At 36.8% G+C, this 16,163-nt stretch overlaps 1 protein-coding gene across 8 annotated transcripts in view; it reads right to left on the reverse strand.

Moving 5' to 3' along the window:
- Positions 1-16,163, reverse strand: part of ARHGAP24 (Rho GTPase activating protein 24) — a 1,035,233-nt gene that overhangs the window by 397,523 nt on the left and 621,547 nt on the right. The window contains exon 2 of one of the 8 annotated variants that reach the window (XM_053703383.1): positions 2,893-3,181. The exons of the other annotated variants lie outside the window; for them this stretch is intronic. Within the exon in view, the coding sequence (XP_053559358.1) occupies positions 2,893-3,034 (142 nt within the window). The 5' untranslated portion in view covers positions 3,035-3,181. The remainder of the gene's footprint in view (positions 1-2,892; positions 3,182-16,163) is intronic. 8 annotated transcript variants of the gene reach the window in all.

The raw sequence follows: 16,163 nt of genomic DNA on the forward strand, positions 1-16,163 counted from the left end.
AACAATTCTTTGTTCCCAATGCTGCCTTAAAATATAGAGAAAAGTAATAACGGAATTTATCTCTTCTTATTAAAATGTAATGTCCTTTATTCAAGAACCATGTCACTGTTTCTAATAACATTTTGACCACTTGTGCACCTTTATCTCTTTGGAAATATTCATTTTAATCAGACCCTTTTCTTATGATGCAATTCGTTTTTATGTGCACATTTCGATCTACAATTTCAACACCTTTATATAAAAATTGCAATAAATTGAGGAATATCCATTTCAATTTTCTTTCATTTTTTCCTCTTTTGAAACTTTTATCATTCTTCATGGAAAAAAACAGCTCTGAAATAAAACGGAGAGAATATACAGGCTTCCAGTAAACAATGACATTTAAGCAGCTCATTAAAAAATATGAGAGGGTTTGCTAACAAGACTCTATATTAATTAATCATACTCGACCACAGTTTAATACAGTACGGGTCTTGTTGATGTTCTTAAGCAATTCAGGAGAATGAGATTTGACAGAGCAGCAAATTAGAGCAAGATAAGTCATTTATACAGCGACTGTATCTAAGTAATGGGTATGTTGCCTCAAGCCAAATTCTCTGCTCATTAGTCTTTGAGTTTTTCCCAATGACATGTAGTAATGAACCTATCCAAGTCCTCAGAGCAAGCGACACAAAACTCACCAAGTGGTCTTTTCACTTGAGAGACAGAGTGATCCCTGAGGAAAAGTCACAAGTTCAAAGTCACAAGCTGAAAACCCAATACTAAATGAATCGCTAAACCTAACAAATACAATAGCTAATTCTACTAAATTCTAAAATAAAATCCAGTACGTTATAAACAAACAAAAACAAACGAATATAGACCAGAAACACTCAAACTTTTATGTATGTAGGCATGGTCATTAATGTTGATATTGGAAGAGAGCTGCATTATATTATAGTCATGCTAATTATTAAAGGGACATGAAACCCCAAAATTTTCTTTCGAGATTCTGACAGAGCACATAATTTTTAAAAAAGGCTCGCCGCAACAAGGGGCATCATGCTCCATACGAAGCTTGATAAATCGGCCCCCTATTATAAAATGTACTTTATTCTCATGGGTATTCTTTGTTGGAGGGATATATAGAAGAACACATCACCAAACTTTGACACATTATTAATAAACAGACATAATTTTAACTATGTTGTTTGAGATGAAGGGTGAGTGACAGCCAGGTAGAAAATAGTAGGAATCTGTTGGGAGTTAAAAAACAACAAACATAGGTATATACTCATACAGTACAGTTAGAGTAACAGCACATCATATACCCTGTATATTCACACACATACAAGTAAACACAATTAAATTTGACTTTAAATTTGGTATGAGAATCACAACATCCTCCATATCCAGCCCAGCAGTAACTCTCTGGATGGGGAACTTGGGCAGAGAATTTCTGACCTTTTTTTTTCTTTCATTCAATGAATCTGACTTCAGTAGGAGCAAAACTATGTTATTTGGGCATATTTAGCTGTCAGTCCCATCTTTTCATCTCAAGCAGCCTAAAATGATTACATACATAATTAAAAAATTACTTTTTTTGGTCACAATTTTTTGCTGAACTAATATGTGATTCTGGAGCAACAAACTATTACCTAGATTATGAGTTTTGCATTAAACAGGGTGCGAAACTAACGCCAAAAATGTGCGTTATTTCACTCTCCATAGCGCTGCCATTACAAGTTACTGAAAAAGCCTCCTTGTGCGTGAGATATGGTGGCATTAAGCTCCATAGCGCACAAAATCCAAGAGCTGCTTTGACGTGCTCATGCACGCTTTCCCCATAGAAATCAATGGGGAGAGAGTGTTAGAAAAAACCTAACACCTGAAGTGCGGAATGAAAAAATCTCCTTAACGCAACCTCATTGATGTCTATGGGGAAAAAAGTTACATTTAAACCTAACACCCTAACATAAACTCCAAGTCTAAACACCCCTAATCCGCCACCCCGACACCTAAATAAAGTTATTAACCCCTAATCTGATGCTCCCGACATCGCCAACACTAATAAAAGTTATTAACCCCTATTCAGCCACTATAATTAAGTTATTAACCCTTAAACCTCCGGCCTCCCACATCTCCGCCACTAAATAAACCTATTAACCCCTAAACCTCCGGCCTCCCACAGCTCCGCAACTAAATAAATCTATTAACCCCTAAACCACTAAATTAAACTATTAACCCTTAAACCTTACACCCCCTTAACTTTAAATTAAAATATAACTATATTTAAATAAATAAAAACTTACCTATGAAATAAAAAATAAACCTAACATTAAACTATAAATTAGCCGAACTATTCTAATAAAATAAAGAAATACTACCGATTAAAAAAATCTAAATTACAAATTTAAAAAACCCTAACACTGCGAAAAAAAAATAATCTAAAATTAAAAAAAATAATATACTAAATTACGAAAAATAAAAAAAACTAAGCTTACAAAAAAATAAACAAAATTATCAAAAATAAAAACAATTACACCTAATCTAATAGCCCTATAAAAATAAAAAGCCCCTCCAAAATAAAAACACCCCCTAGCCTACAATAAACTACCAATAGCCCTTAAAACAGCCTTTTGTAAGGCATTGCAATTAAACAGCTCTTTTACCTTTAAAAAAATACAAAGTCCCCCCAACAGTAAAACCCACCATCCAACCAACCCCCCAAAATAAAAAACCTTACTCTAAAAAAAACCTAAGCTACCCATTGCCCCTAAAGGGCATTCATCTCATTTTCACTGCCCTTAAAAGTGCATTCAGCTCTTTTACAAAAGCCCAAAGCCCCCCAAAAAACACCCAAAAAATGAAAACAAACCCCAACCTAACACTAACCCGAGAATATCTACTCACGGTTCCTGAAGTGCGGACATCCATCTTCATCCAGGTGGCGAGAAGTCTTCATCAAGGCGACGACACCTTCATCCATCTCTGGGACATCTTCTATCTTCATCTCCGCACCGCGGAGTGGAGCCATCTTGGAAGCCGATCCCATCCTGTGCAGAGCATCCTCTTCATACGGTCACTGAAGTTGTATGCAAGGTAGCAGTTTCAAAATGGCGAACCTTGCATTCCTATTGGCTGATTTTATTCTTCAAATTCAAATCAGCCGATAAGATGAGAGCTTATGAAATCCTATTGGCTGTTCAAAAGAAGATGGAAAAAAAATACACCATTAAATTATTAATTTATAGTTTAATGTTAGGTTTATTTTTATTTCACAGGTAAATTTTTATTTATTTAAATATAGTTATATTGTAATTGTAATTTTAATTTAAAGTTAGGAGGTGTTAGGTTTAGGGGTTAAAAGTTTAAAACAGTGTTTTGCGATGTGGGGGGGCGGTGGTTTAGGGGTTAATAGGTTTATTTAGTGGCGGCGGTGTGGGAGGCCGGAGGTTTAGGAGTTAATAACTTTATTATAGTGGCGGCGATGTGGGAGGCCGGAGGTTTAGGGGTTAATAACTTTATTATAGTGGCGGCGATGTGGGAGGCCGGAGGTTAAGGGGTTAATAACTTTATTATAGTGGCGGCGATGTTGGGGAGCGGCGGATTAGGGGTTAATATATTTAAACAGTGTTGGCAATGTGGGTGGGCTGCAGATTAGGGGTTATTAGGTTTATTTAATAGTCGTGATGTGGGTTGGCGGTAGATTAGGGGTTAATGCGTTTTAAATAGTGTTTGCGATGCAGGAGGGCGGCGGTTTAGGGGTTAATAGGTAGTTTATGGGTGTAAGTGTACTTTGTAACAGTTTAGTTATGAGTTTTGTGAAACATTTTTTTTTCACAAAATCCATAACTACTGCTCCCAGATGGCGATATGGCTCGTGTCGGTATAGGCTGTAACGCAAGCATTTTAGCCTTAATGTACAACCTGTAATACTGGCGCTATGAAAATCCCACACAAAAACGTCATTTTTTTGAGTGCGGAATGGTAAAAAGCCGTACCACAACACTTGTAATCTAGCCGTATATTAGTAATTTTTTAGAAGTAATTGTTAAGGCATAAACAGGTTAAAAAGTCTAAAAATTTCAGAAGTAAACAGTTGAATATGTATAATAAATGTTAAGATGAACAACAGCTATGTATGCAACTTGCTGTATATTTCTAATTGCTTGATATTATTTGAAAATGTATTCACTTTTGTTTTTTTATACAGGTAGCCCGCCCTCAGTTTACGCCGGGGTTAGGTTCCAGGAGGAATGGTTGTAAATCAAAACTGTTGTAAATTGAAATCCAGTTTATAATGTAAGTCAATGGGAAGTGAGGGAGTTAGGTTCCAGGCCCCTCTCAAAAAAAGGAACACCAAATACATTATTTTTAAAGCTTTGAAATGAAGACTTTAAATGCTAAACAGCATTATAAACCTCATAGTATAGATTGTATCATCATCAAACCAAGTTTAATGAACAAAAACATTTGCTAAACATCACCTAATAAAATAATTACACAACAGACTGCATCATCATCAAACTAAGTTTATTGAACAAAAACGTTTTTTTACTTGCATTTTTCTGCAATCAGTTCTCTGCTTTGTTAGCATGTTAGATAATATTGGGTCTGCACCTATTCTATGCATTTCAATCTGCAGTGATTAATAGGCAGTTAGACACCCTCACCTGAAGCTGCTGGACAGGAAGATAATAGGGAAGTGGCTGCTAAATTTTGCTCGATAGATCTGGTCTGATCTGTGTACACAGATCCATTTAAGGCTGTAAGTTGCATAACTTTGCTGCAAAACAAGCGGACAGCTCCACCTACTGGCTATTTTAATTAGTGCATTGCTTTCCAAATGACTGAAAAAAAGGTTGTTTTTCTGAAACGGCGCAGATTGAACCGGTATAAACAGAGGGCTACCTATATTTTGTTTTGTAAAACTGATATCTCTGTTCTGAATAAACCTACTTTTTCTCATTGAACTTGTGGAATTGTGTCTGTCCACCAATAGGATTGTCTCTATCAGTCAGTGCTAAAAAACTTTTTCTGCTATTTTTTTTTTAACAGGCATTACCCGTGTTAAATGAAAAAACGATTTTAGTTACTGTGTTTTCACATGCATTTTTTGTGTATAAGTAATCTTCTTTATATGAAAATCATTTTATAAGCAAATGCGCTTTCAAAGTATAATAATTGTCAGTTATAAATTTTACTTGCATTTTGATTTATTTTTTTTACTTTGCTAATGGTCAGTTAATTCCACATTTATATTTTTGGGGTCCTATTACAATTAAAGCCAAACTGCTTTCTAAATAAATATATCAACTCTATAATTTTATTTAAATTTAGTATCGTAAAAGCTTTTCAATGCCAAATCATAGTAAACAAATTAAATGAGTTATTGAGGCAAAATAAATTTAAAAAGTAATCACCATATTCTGTTCACATCATTTCACTCATTATACAGAACACAATAATTTTTATTAATGTTTGTTTAATGCCATTCACGTGTAATACTATGTAGTTGTACTTGTAATTAAAGACGTGCATTTTGAGTAAAGTATAAAATGTGTAGCATTGAGATACTTGTAAATTAGGGATTTTAAGTGTTTTACTAGCTAGTACAATTATTAGGGTGGTCGCTAATAAAAAGAGATGTTTATTAAATTCAGTACTGCACATTAAAAATGTGCTGAGCTTTATGACAAAATAATATGCTACATTTTTTTTTTCAATATCTGTTCTATTCTATTATCAAGCAGAATTTAAAGAGATGGAACTTAAAATGAAATCCCCAATAACAAATTTAATTAATGAATGAATTAATTAGTTAATTCAATGATTAATTACAGCAATTAACTATAGTAAAATAACATGAAAACAATTAAACATACATTCATTATTTATCATGCATGTTTTCTTCTGTAATTTACCTCTACAAGTTGTTTTTTTCTCCATTCCCCCTAACACACCGGCTAACTTGTGCAGCCCCCGGAAACTGGGAAATTTGCCCTAATGTGGAAAGGTACGAGACAGACAGTGGGCAGACCTCCCAACCAGTGACAATCCGGCACAGCTGGTATACCCTAGGGAGGCTGGAGTGCATACATAATATGCAAGTATTCTGTAATTTGCTTGCTACACAGAGATTGCTGATTTGTTCAGGAACTCATTTCCATCTGGTCGTGACTGGTAACAGCAAAGGAGAAAACAAAGGCTCTCTAGAGGTATTTCAAGGGGTTTATATAATAAAACTGCTCAGAAAGAGCAGATCCCAGTCAAATTTGCTAATGAGATGAAATTTATGAACAGCTTTAAAATATTTATTCTGTTTTTGTAATTCAGTGCCTGTCAGCCAAATTCCCACGAGACTATAAATCAGACCTTTAGCCCTGCAGCATTTTTACTAGACAAGTGACATATAACTACATCAGATCAGTTCCCTGGCCCTACAGCCCCTCTCAGCTATATACCTAAATCAGATCAGTTCCCTAGCCCTACAGCCCCTCTCAGTAATATACCTAAATCAGATCAGTTCCCCTAGCCCTACAGCCCCTCTCAGTAATATACCTAAATCAGATCAGTTCCCTAGCCCTACAGCCCCTCTCAGTAATATACCTAAATCAGATCAGTTCCCCTAGCCCTACAGCCCCTCTCAGTAATATACCTAAATAAGATCAGTTCCCTGGCCCTACAGCCCCTCTCAGTAATATACCAAAATCAGATCAGTTCCCTAGCCCTACAGCCCCTCTCAGTAATATACCTAAATAAGATCAGTTCCCTGGCCCTACAGCCCCTCTCAGCTATATACCTAAATCAGATCAGTTCCCTAGCCCTACAGCCCCTCTCAGTAATATACCTAAATCAGATCAGTTCCCTATCCCTACAGCCCCTCTCAGTAATATACCTAAATCAGATCAGTTCCCTGGCCCTACAGCCCCTCTCAGTAATATACCTAAATCAGATCAGTTCCCCTAGCCCTACAGCCCCTCTCAGTAATATACCTAAATCAGATCAGTTCCCTAGCCCTACAGCCCCTCTCAGTAATATACCTAAATCAGATCAGTTCCTCTAGCCCTACAGCCCCTCTCAGTAATATACCTAAATAAGATCAGTTCCCTGGCCCTACAGCCCCTCTCAGCTATATACCTAAATCAGATCAGTTCCCTAGCCCTACAGCCCCTCTCAGTAATATACCTAAATCAGATCAGTTCCCTATCCCTACAGCCCCTCTCAGTAATATACCTAGATCAGATCAGTTCCCTAGCCCTACAGCCCCTCTCAGTAATATACCTAAATCAGATCAGTTCCCCTAGCCCTACAGCCCCTCTCAGTAATATACCTAAATCAGATCAGTTCCCTAGCCCTACAGCCCCTCTCAGTAATATACTTAAATCAGATCAGTTCCCTGGCCCTACAGTCCCTCTCAGTAATATACCTAAATCAGATCAGTTCCCTGGCCCTACAGCCCCTCTCAGTAATATACCTAAATCAGATCAGTTCCCTAGCCCTACAGCCCCTCTCAGTAATATACCTAAATCAGATCAGTTCCCCTAGCCCTATGGCCTCTCTCAGCTATATACCTAAATCAGATCAGTTCCCTGGCCCTACAGCCCCTCTCAGTAATATACCTAAATCAGATCAGTTCCCTGGCCCTACAGCCCCTCTCAGTAATATACCTAAATCAGATCAGTTCCCTGGCCCTACAGCCCCTCTCAGTAATATACCTAAATCAGATCAGTTTCCTGGCCCTACAGCCCCTCTCAGTAATATACCTAAATCAGATCAGTTCCCTGGCCCTACAGCCCCTCTCAGTAATATACCTAAATCAGATCAGTTCCCCTAGCCCTACAACCCCTCTCAGTAATATACCTAAATCAGATCAGTTCCCTGGCCCTACAGCCCCTCTCAGTAATATACCTAAATCAGATCAGTTCCCTGGCCCTACAGCCCCTCTCAGTAATATACCTAAATCAGATCAGTTCCCTGGCCCTACAGCCCCTCTCAGTAATATACCTAAATCAGATCAGTTCCCTGGCCCTACAGCCCCTCTCAGTAATATACCTAAATCTGATCAGTTCCCTGGCCCTACAGCCCCTCTCAGTAATATACCTAAATCAGATCAGTTCCCTGGCCCTACAGCCCCTCTTAGTAATATACCTAAATCAGATCAGTTCCCTGGCCCTACAGCCCCTCTCAGTAATATACCTAAATCAGATCAGTTCCCTGGCCCTACAGCCCCTCTCAGTAATATACCTAAATCTGATCAGTTCCCTGGCCCTACAGCCCCTCTCAGTAATATACCTAAATCAGATCAGTTCCCTGGCCCTACAGCCCCTCTTAGTAATATACCTAAATCAGATCAGTTCCCTGGCCCTACAGCCCCTCTCAGTAATATACCTAAATCAGATCAGTTCCCTGGCCCTACAGCCCCTCTCAGTAATATACCTAAATCTGATCAGTTCCCTGGCTATATAGCCCCTCTCAGTAATATACCTAAATCAGATCAGTTCCCTCGCCCTACAGCCCCTCTCAGCTATATACCTAAATCAGATCAGTTCCCTAGCTCTACAGCCCCTCTCAGTAATATATCAAAATCAGATCAGTTCCCTGGCCCTACAGCTCCTCTCAGTAAAATACCTAAATCAGATCAGTTCCCTGGCCTTACAGCCCCTCTTAGTAATATACCTAAATCAGATCAGTTCCCTGGCCCTACAGCCCCTCTCAGTAATATACTTAAATCAGATCAGTTCCCTGGCCCTACAGCCCCTCTCAGTAATATACTTAAGTCAGATCAGTTCCCTGGCCCTACAGCCCCTCTCAGTAATATACTTAATTCAGATCAGTTCCCTAGCCCTACAGCCCCTCTCAGTAATATACCTAAATCAGATCAGTTCCCTGGCCCTACAGCCCCTCTTAGTAATATACCTAAATCAGATCAGTTCCCCTAGCCCTCCAGCCCCTCTCAGTAATATACTTAATTCAGATCAGTTCCCTGGCCCTACAGCCCCTCTCGGTAATATACCAAAATCAGATCAGTTCCCTGGCCCTACAGCTCCTCTCAGTAAAATACCTAAATCAGATCAGTTCCCTGGCCTTACAGCCCCTCTCAGTAATATACCTAAATCAGATCAGTTCCCTGGCCCTACAGCCCCTCTCAGTAATATACTTAAATCAGATCAGTTCCCTGGCCCTACAGCCCCTCTCAGTAATATACTTAATTCAGATCAGTTCCCTCGCCCTACAGCCCCTCTCAGTAATATACCTAAATCAGATCAGTTCCCTCGCCCTACAGCCCCTCTCAGTAATATACCTAAATCAGATCAGTTCCCTATCCCTACAGCCCCTCTCAGTAATATACTTAAATCAGATCAGTTCCCTGGCCCTACAGCCTCTCTCAGTAATATACCTAAATCAGATCAGTTCCCTGGCCCTACAGCCCCTCTCAGTAATATACCTAAATCAGATCAGTTCCCTGGCCCTACAGACCCTCTCAGTAATATACCTAAATCAGATCAGTTCCCTAGCCCTACAGCCCCTCTCAGTAATATACCTAAATCAGATCAGTTCCCTGGCCCTACAGCCCCTCTTAGTAATATACCTAAATCAGATCAGTTCCCTGGCCCTACAGCCCCTCTAAGTAATATACCTAAATCAGATCAGTTCCCCTAGCCCTACAGCCTCTCTCAGTAATATACATAAATCAGATCAGTTCCCCTAGCCCTACAGCCCCTCTCAGTAATATACTTAAATCAGATCAGTTCCGTCACCCTACAGCCCCTCTCAGTAATATACCTAAATAAGATCGGTTCCCTAGCCCTACAGCCCCTCTCAGAAATATACCTAAATCAGATCAGTTCCCTGGCCCTACAGCTCCTCTCAGTAATATACCTAAATCAGATCAGTTCCATGGCCTTACTGCCCCTCTATCAGCCATATACCCACATAAGATCAATTCCCTGACCCTAGAGCCCCTCTGTCAGCCATACAACCACAACAGACACGTTCTCTGACCCTAAAGCCCCTTTTGTTAGCCATATAACACCAGAACAGATACCTGGCCGTGCAGTCCATCTATCAATCATGCACAACAGAAATGTTCTATTAAGTCACTGGAATTAAAAAATATACAATGTTAATTTAGGGTGTATATATACACATACATATATACTACAGGAAACTGTTGCAGGTACCTTTTTTGTTTTGATTTTTATAACAATAAAAGGGCCAGTAAACCTAGGAAATAATGTTATATAATTCTGCACATAGTGCAGAATTATATAACATTAGCTTAGCTCCAGATTTAAAAAGTGAATAGTTAAAAAGATATCATGCAAAGAAAACAGAACACTAAGCGCATCTGGGCATGCTGTCTAATCACAGCCGGTCCGATCGCGCTATTAACATCAATGTAGCTCGCTCCCGCTACTAGATGTGAATAGACAGCGTGCCCGTGATGTGCTTAGCAGAAGAAAACAGACCCGCTCAGTAGAGCCAAGAGTGGTGTTCTGTTTTCTTTGCGTGATATCTTTTTAACTATTCACTTTTTAAATCTGGAGCTAAGCTAATGTTATATAATTCTGCACTATGTTCAGAATTATATAACATTATGTCCTAGGTTTACTGGCCCTTTAATACTGCCAAAATTATTCTTAATATACAGGTAGCCCTCAGTTTACGCTGGGGTTAGGTTCCAGGAGGAATGGTTGTAAATTGAAACCTTTGTAAATTGAAACCCAGTTTATAATGTAAGTCAATGGGAAGTGAGGGGATTATGTTCCAGGCCCCTCTCAAAATTGTCATAAGTAACACCTAATACATTATTTTTAATGCTTTGAAATGAAGACTTTAAATGCTAAACAGCATTATAAACCTAATAATATAGATTGTATCATCATCAAACTAAGTTTAATGAACAAAAACATTTGCTAACAGCACCTATTTAAATAATCATACAACAGACTGCATCATCATCAAACTAAGTTTAATGAACAAAAACGTTTTTTTTACTTTTTCTGCAATCAGTTCTCTGCATTGTTAGCATATTAGAATAATATTGGGCCTGCACCTATTCTATGCATTTCAATCTGCAGTAATTAATAAGCAGTTAGGCACCCTCATCTCAAGCAGCTGGACAGGAAGATAATAGAGAAGTATCTGCTAAAACTTGTTGCTCGATAGCTAATGTCTGCTCTGTGTACACATATAAATTTCAGGCTGCTAAGTTGCATAACTTTGCTGCAAAACAAACGGACAGCTCCACCTACTGGCTATTTTAATTAGTGCACGTTGCTTTCCAAAGCTTTTCAATAGCAGTCACATGACTGAAAAAGAGGTAGTTATTCTGAAACTGCGCAAATTGAACCGGCGTAAATTGTCAAAACTGTATTGTCTTAAAGTCTTTAACATTAATCGAATAAATGGGAATATTGAAATAATGAAGCTTAAATACAAGATTATTACAGAAGTAAAAAGTATATTTCTATAACAGTGTGGGTTATGCAAAACTGGGTAATGGTAAATAAAGGGATTATCTATCTTTTTAAACAATAAAATTTTTGGTGTTTACTATCCTTTTAAAGGATAAATAAGTAGCATGAGGCAGACACTATGGGTCCGATTTATCATCGGTCTGTCGGATATGAACCGCTTAGCGCATTATTTATCATTGCACAAGCACCAGATTCACAGCCAATCGGCCGCTAACAGGGGGTGTCAATCAGCCCGATTATATAGGATCGGGCAGATTGATGTCCACAGCCTCAGAGCAGGCAGACCAGTTATGGAGCAGCGGTCTTAAGACCTCTGCTTCATAACTGCTGTTTCCGGTGAGCCTAAAGGCTTGCATGGAAACAGGGGCATCCATTCGGAGCTTGATCATTCGGCTCCTATATGTAGACGGGGTCTATCCCAGCTATATACCTGTTACTGAACCAATATTCTATTAAAAATGCATGCAATTTGCAGGTTAAAATATATACCTTAGATGCCAAAAACTCTAGAGGACAAGTAATGCATTTATAAATTTACTCTGGAGTATAATAAAAAAATAACCTATGTGAACAATATAAATTGCAATTTGTGCAAAAGGAAGGAACTGGTTACATCAATTTTCAAGCTCAGTGAATATAAGGTAGCAAGTTGATCCTAAGAGGATTGAGCAATGCAATATTAAGGTGCAGTCAGGCATTGTCGTCTCCCTTGGCGTTCTAGCTATATTACTAGTAAAGAATAAGTTATATTATTGTATTTCTGAAACCAACAGTCAGATTTCATATGCTTGTTCTAATCAGTATTATAGCTATATTAGGTTAGATATAATGATGTATTCAAAGCAAATAGTAGCCTATGAATAGTTTGTAGATATAGTTTAAATTATATCAGTTGTAGTGTAAAGTTGTATTTTCTGTAAATGAATGGGTCCTGCCATGTTGAAACCTAGGTTATCCGTATCTCTTCTCCTGAAGATGATTAGGGATGGATAAAACAGTAATGAGTAAACAATGGTTGTGGGGAATATATCAAATATTAAAGTCCTGTAATATGGTTACTTTACTACCTCAATTATAATTGTTACTTTTATTACTTAGTAAGGAATATGAGATAAGATGAAAATGCTTTGAAATTGAAGATAACTAAGGTCCAACAGGGTGGTGCCTATTTTTTTATATAAACTATTTAGAGCTAAATTACAGGAAAAGGGGACAAAATAATGAAAGTGTATTGCATTTAAAGAAACATTTTATATTACAATATCATGGTTTATCAATACCCCTTTAAAAATGCATCTGTGGTTGCTAAAATCATATATTGGCAGAGCAAACTAAAAGAAGGTATTTTCATTTGCTTGAAAACATTATAAATATTTTGTGATCTAATTGCAATTACATTTTATTTATGATTTTCTTTTTGTTTTTTAATTCTTATTTAGAGTATATAATTTATTAACAACTATCAATGTATTATGCAACTCCTGTATTTACAGTTCATTTGGGATTAGAGCAGCCATATTGTTTAATATAGGTACATTCCAGAGGTCCCATCTAGCAAGTACATATTGTTTTCTGAAGCGTAGGCTCAGCTGGTCTTAGAATACATTAATGGTATCTCAGACATTCTTGAATTACTTTTAATATGTTTATTATAGTCAAAAACAGGCTGGAAGCTGGTATTCAGGAAGATATTATGAAAAACAATAAGCTTCACAGCTAACACCATGCCTGTAAGAGATTGTAAAAGAGAGGAATGAATGAGACTGCATTGAGGTGCTGTTCATGTCAAGGTAGCAAAAACGAAGCAAAGCCCAAGCAAGTAAGCCAACAATATCCTCAATAATGGACAGATATTCACTAAAGAGTTTCTTACTCACGTAGTAAGAACATAATTGATGGCACTATACAACAACCTATACAACAAACTATGCATTAACCTATATAACAAATTATACAACAAACTATACAACAAATTATACAACAAACTATATAACAAACTATACAACAAACTATACAACAACTTATACAACAAACTATATAACAACCTATACAACAACCTATACAACAAACTATACAACAAACTATACAACAACTTATACAACAAACTATATAACAAACTATACAACAAACTATGCATCAACCTATATAACAAACTATACAACCAGCTATACAACAACCTATACAACAAACTATGCATCAACCTATATAACAAACTATACAACAAACTATGCATCAACCTATATAACAAACTATACAACAAACTATGCATCAACCTATATAACAAATTATACAACAAACTATACAACAAATTATGCAACAAACTATATAACAACCTATACAACAAACTATACAACAACCTATACAACAACCTATACAACAAACTATACAACAAACTATGCATCAACCTATAAAACAAACTATACAACCAGCTATACAACAACCTATACAACCAGCTATACAACAACCTATACAACAAACTATGCATCAACCTATATAACAAACTATACAACAAACTATGCATCAACCTATATAACAACCTATACAACAACCTATACAACAAACTATAAAACAACCTATACAACAAACTATACAACAACCTATACGACAAACTATACAACAACATATACAGCAAACTATACAGCAAACTATACAACAAATTATACAACAAACTTCATGTCATGGGATGAAGCAATTAAAAGTGCTATTAGCTAGGCAAGTCATATATGCTAGAACCCTGACATATGCCATCTCAATGATTAATAAAGTCTATATAGTTTAAGGTACATAGAAAAATATGAATTTAAGATAGATTTTTATTTTTTATTTCCCATTAGTCTCTATTGGTTAGACTTCATTTCATAGTTTTAAAATATCAGTTGGTCCATCTTAAGTTCTCGACCACACCAAAAATGTTACCCCTACATTTTACCAGGGTCTTCAGCTAGTGCCCTATTAAAACAGGGTTCTGATTACCAGACTCATAAAAGATTTTTGAATATCCCCATAGCAAATAATTACATTTGACATTTGTTTTTTATTCTCTTATTTGTTTTACGAGAGGGTTGGGGAAAAATAAATTTGCTAAAATTAACATGTGATACATATTTTCCCATAAGGGGGGTTTGCTAGTACTGGGCTTCAAATGCTAGCATGTCAATAATAAAGTAAATGTTTTAACACATTTTTGATGTATGTGCTCATTACTTTGAAATGTTGACAAATCAGCCAAAGTCAGATTATTTTCTTTATCAAGAATCAATGATTTATATCTATAGGAGTCTGCAAATCTTTGGGAGGTTTTATTATAAAACAGTTTTATCTTGAAAATAAACTGCAATAAAGATACATGCTATGATTTTACTTTGTATATCTTAAATCAAGTTAACATTATAAATGTATGTCTTAAAAATGTTCCAAATTTTAAATGCTAAGCAAAAAAACAACAAAAAATAATATTATGTAAGATTGTGAGACTATATTTAAATAAAATGCAAACACAAAGAAAACCCAAACAGTATGGCCGTGAGCAATGCTTGGCTCAAAATTTGATATAGGACCCAAGTTACACAAAGTCAATCCTCAATGTCACTCCATTGGTGTCGGAGCAAAAACGTAAGTAAAGAATAACTCACCACACCACTTCGAAAGATCGATACATATGTTCCGCCACCAGCGCTGCCAATATCCTTCGGCTACTCCTGTGCCGCACACGAAGACGCCAGCTTCAAATTACGCGGCTCACAGGGTTTACACTGAGTGGCTCGTTGGAAGGTGTGGGTAATGACGTGCTCGGCAATCCACCAATCATATGGGTTCTTTACCAGGAAAGAAACTGCCGCTCGGGTCCGCTTCAAAACAGTAACACAGCTGATGTGTCGGATGACACTGGAATAAGACATGCATGAAAAGAGATTCCGACATCCATCAATTCTTAAAAGTATTCAGTCTTTATTGATATTCTTTAAAACAGGAACACAGCAAACAAACGGTCAAGTGAACCTAGGCGCAGCACACAGGCATACGCGTTTCGGAAGTAGATTCCGTAGTCACAGCCTAAGTGCTAAACCCCCATATCCAATTTAAAAGCCAAGTAGGTAAATGTGATTGGTTAAAACAAAACAACGCCCTAGTTTTACTGACCAATGATATGATATATATAATTAAGAAACTAATGTCTATTCTTTAAAAGAGTAACATAATAGCACAGATATTTTACATGTAAATCTAAGAAATGAATTGAAGACGAGGAGATAAATTGACAAAACATCTGGTAGATAAAGGCTAAAAATGGAAAACACGAGTGAAAGAACCAGACTGTGTATGTACATTCCAATATACATATAAATCAGATACTCTTACTGCATGTACATATAGACAGAATATTCAACGAGAGATATATATAAAAATGTGTACATTCTTAGCATAGCAATCATAAATAAGCTAAGGGTAAATGTGCAAAGGTGCTCAAAAAACATTGATATTATCTTTGGCACAGAATCTATTTATATACTCTCATGTCAAAGTACGTAACATAGGTGCTAGGATGATAAACAAATAGTATATTAATAACCACATAAATAGAAATATAGGCACACAATCTATATGAACTTAGTAGCTGATTATATGTAGAATTCGTATATTTCGTCACATAGCTAATATTGTATCGAATATATAGGTAGACTTAGATATTATAATCTA

Source organism: Bombina bombina, chromosome 2 (genome assembly GCF_027579735.1).
Source record: "Bombina bombina isolate aBomBom1 chromosome 2, aBomBom1.pri, whole genome shotgun sequence".
Lineage (NCBI taxonomy): Eukaryota > Metazoa > Chordata > Amphibia > Anura > Bombinatoridae > Bombina > Bombina bombina.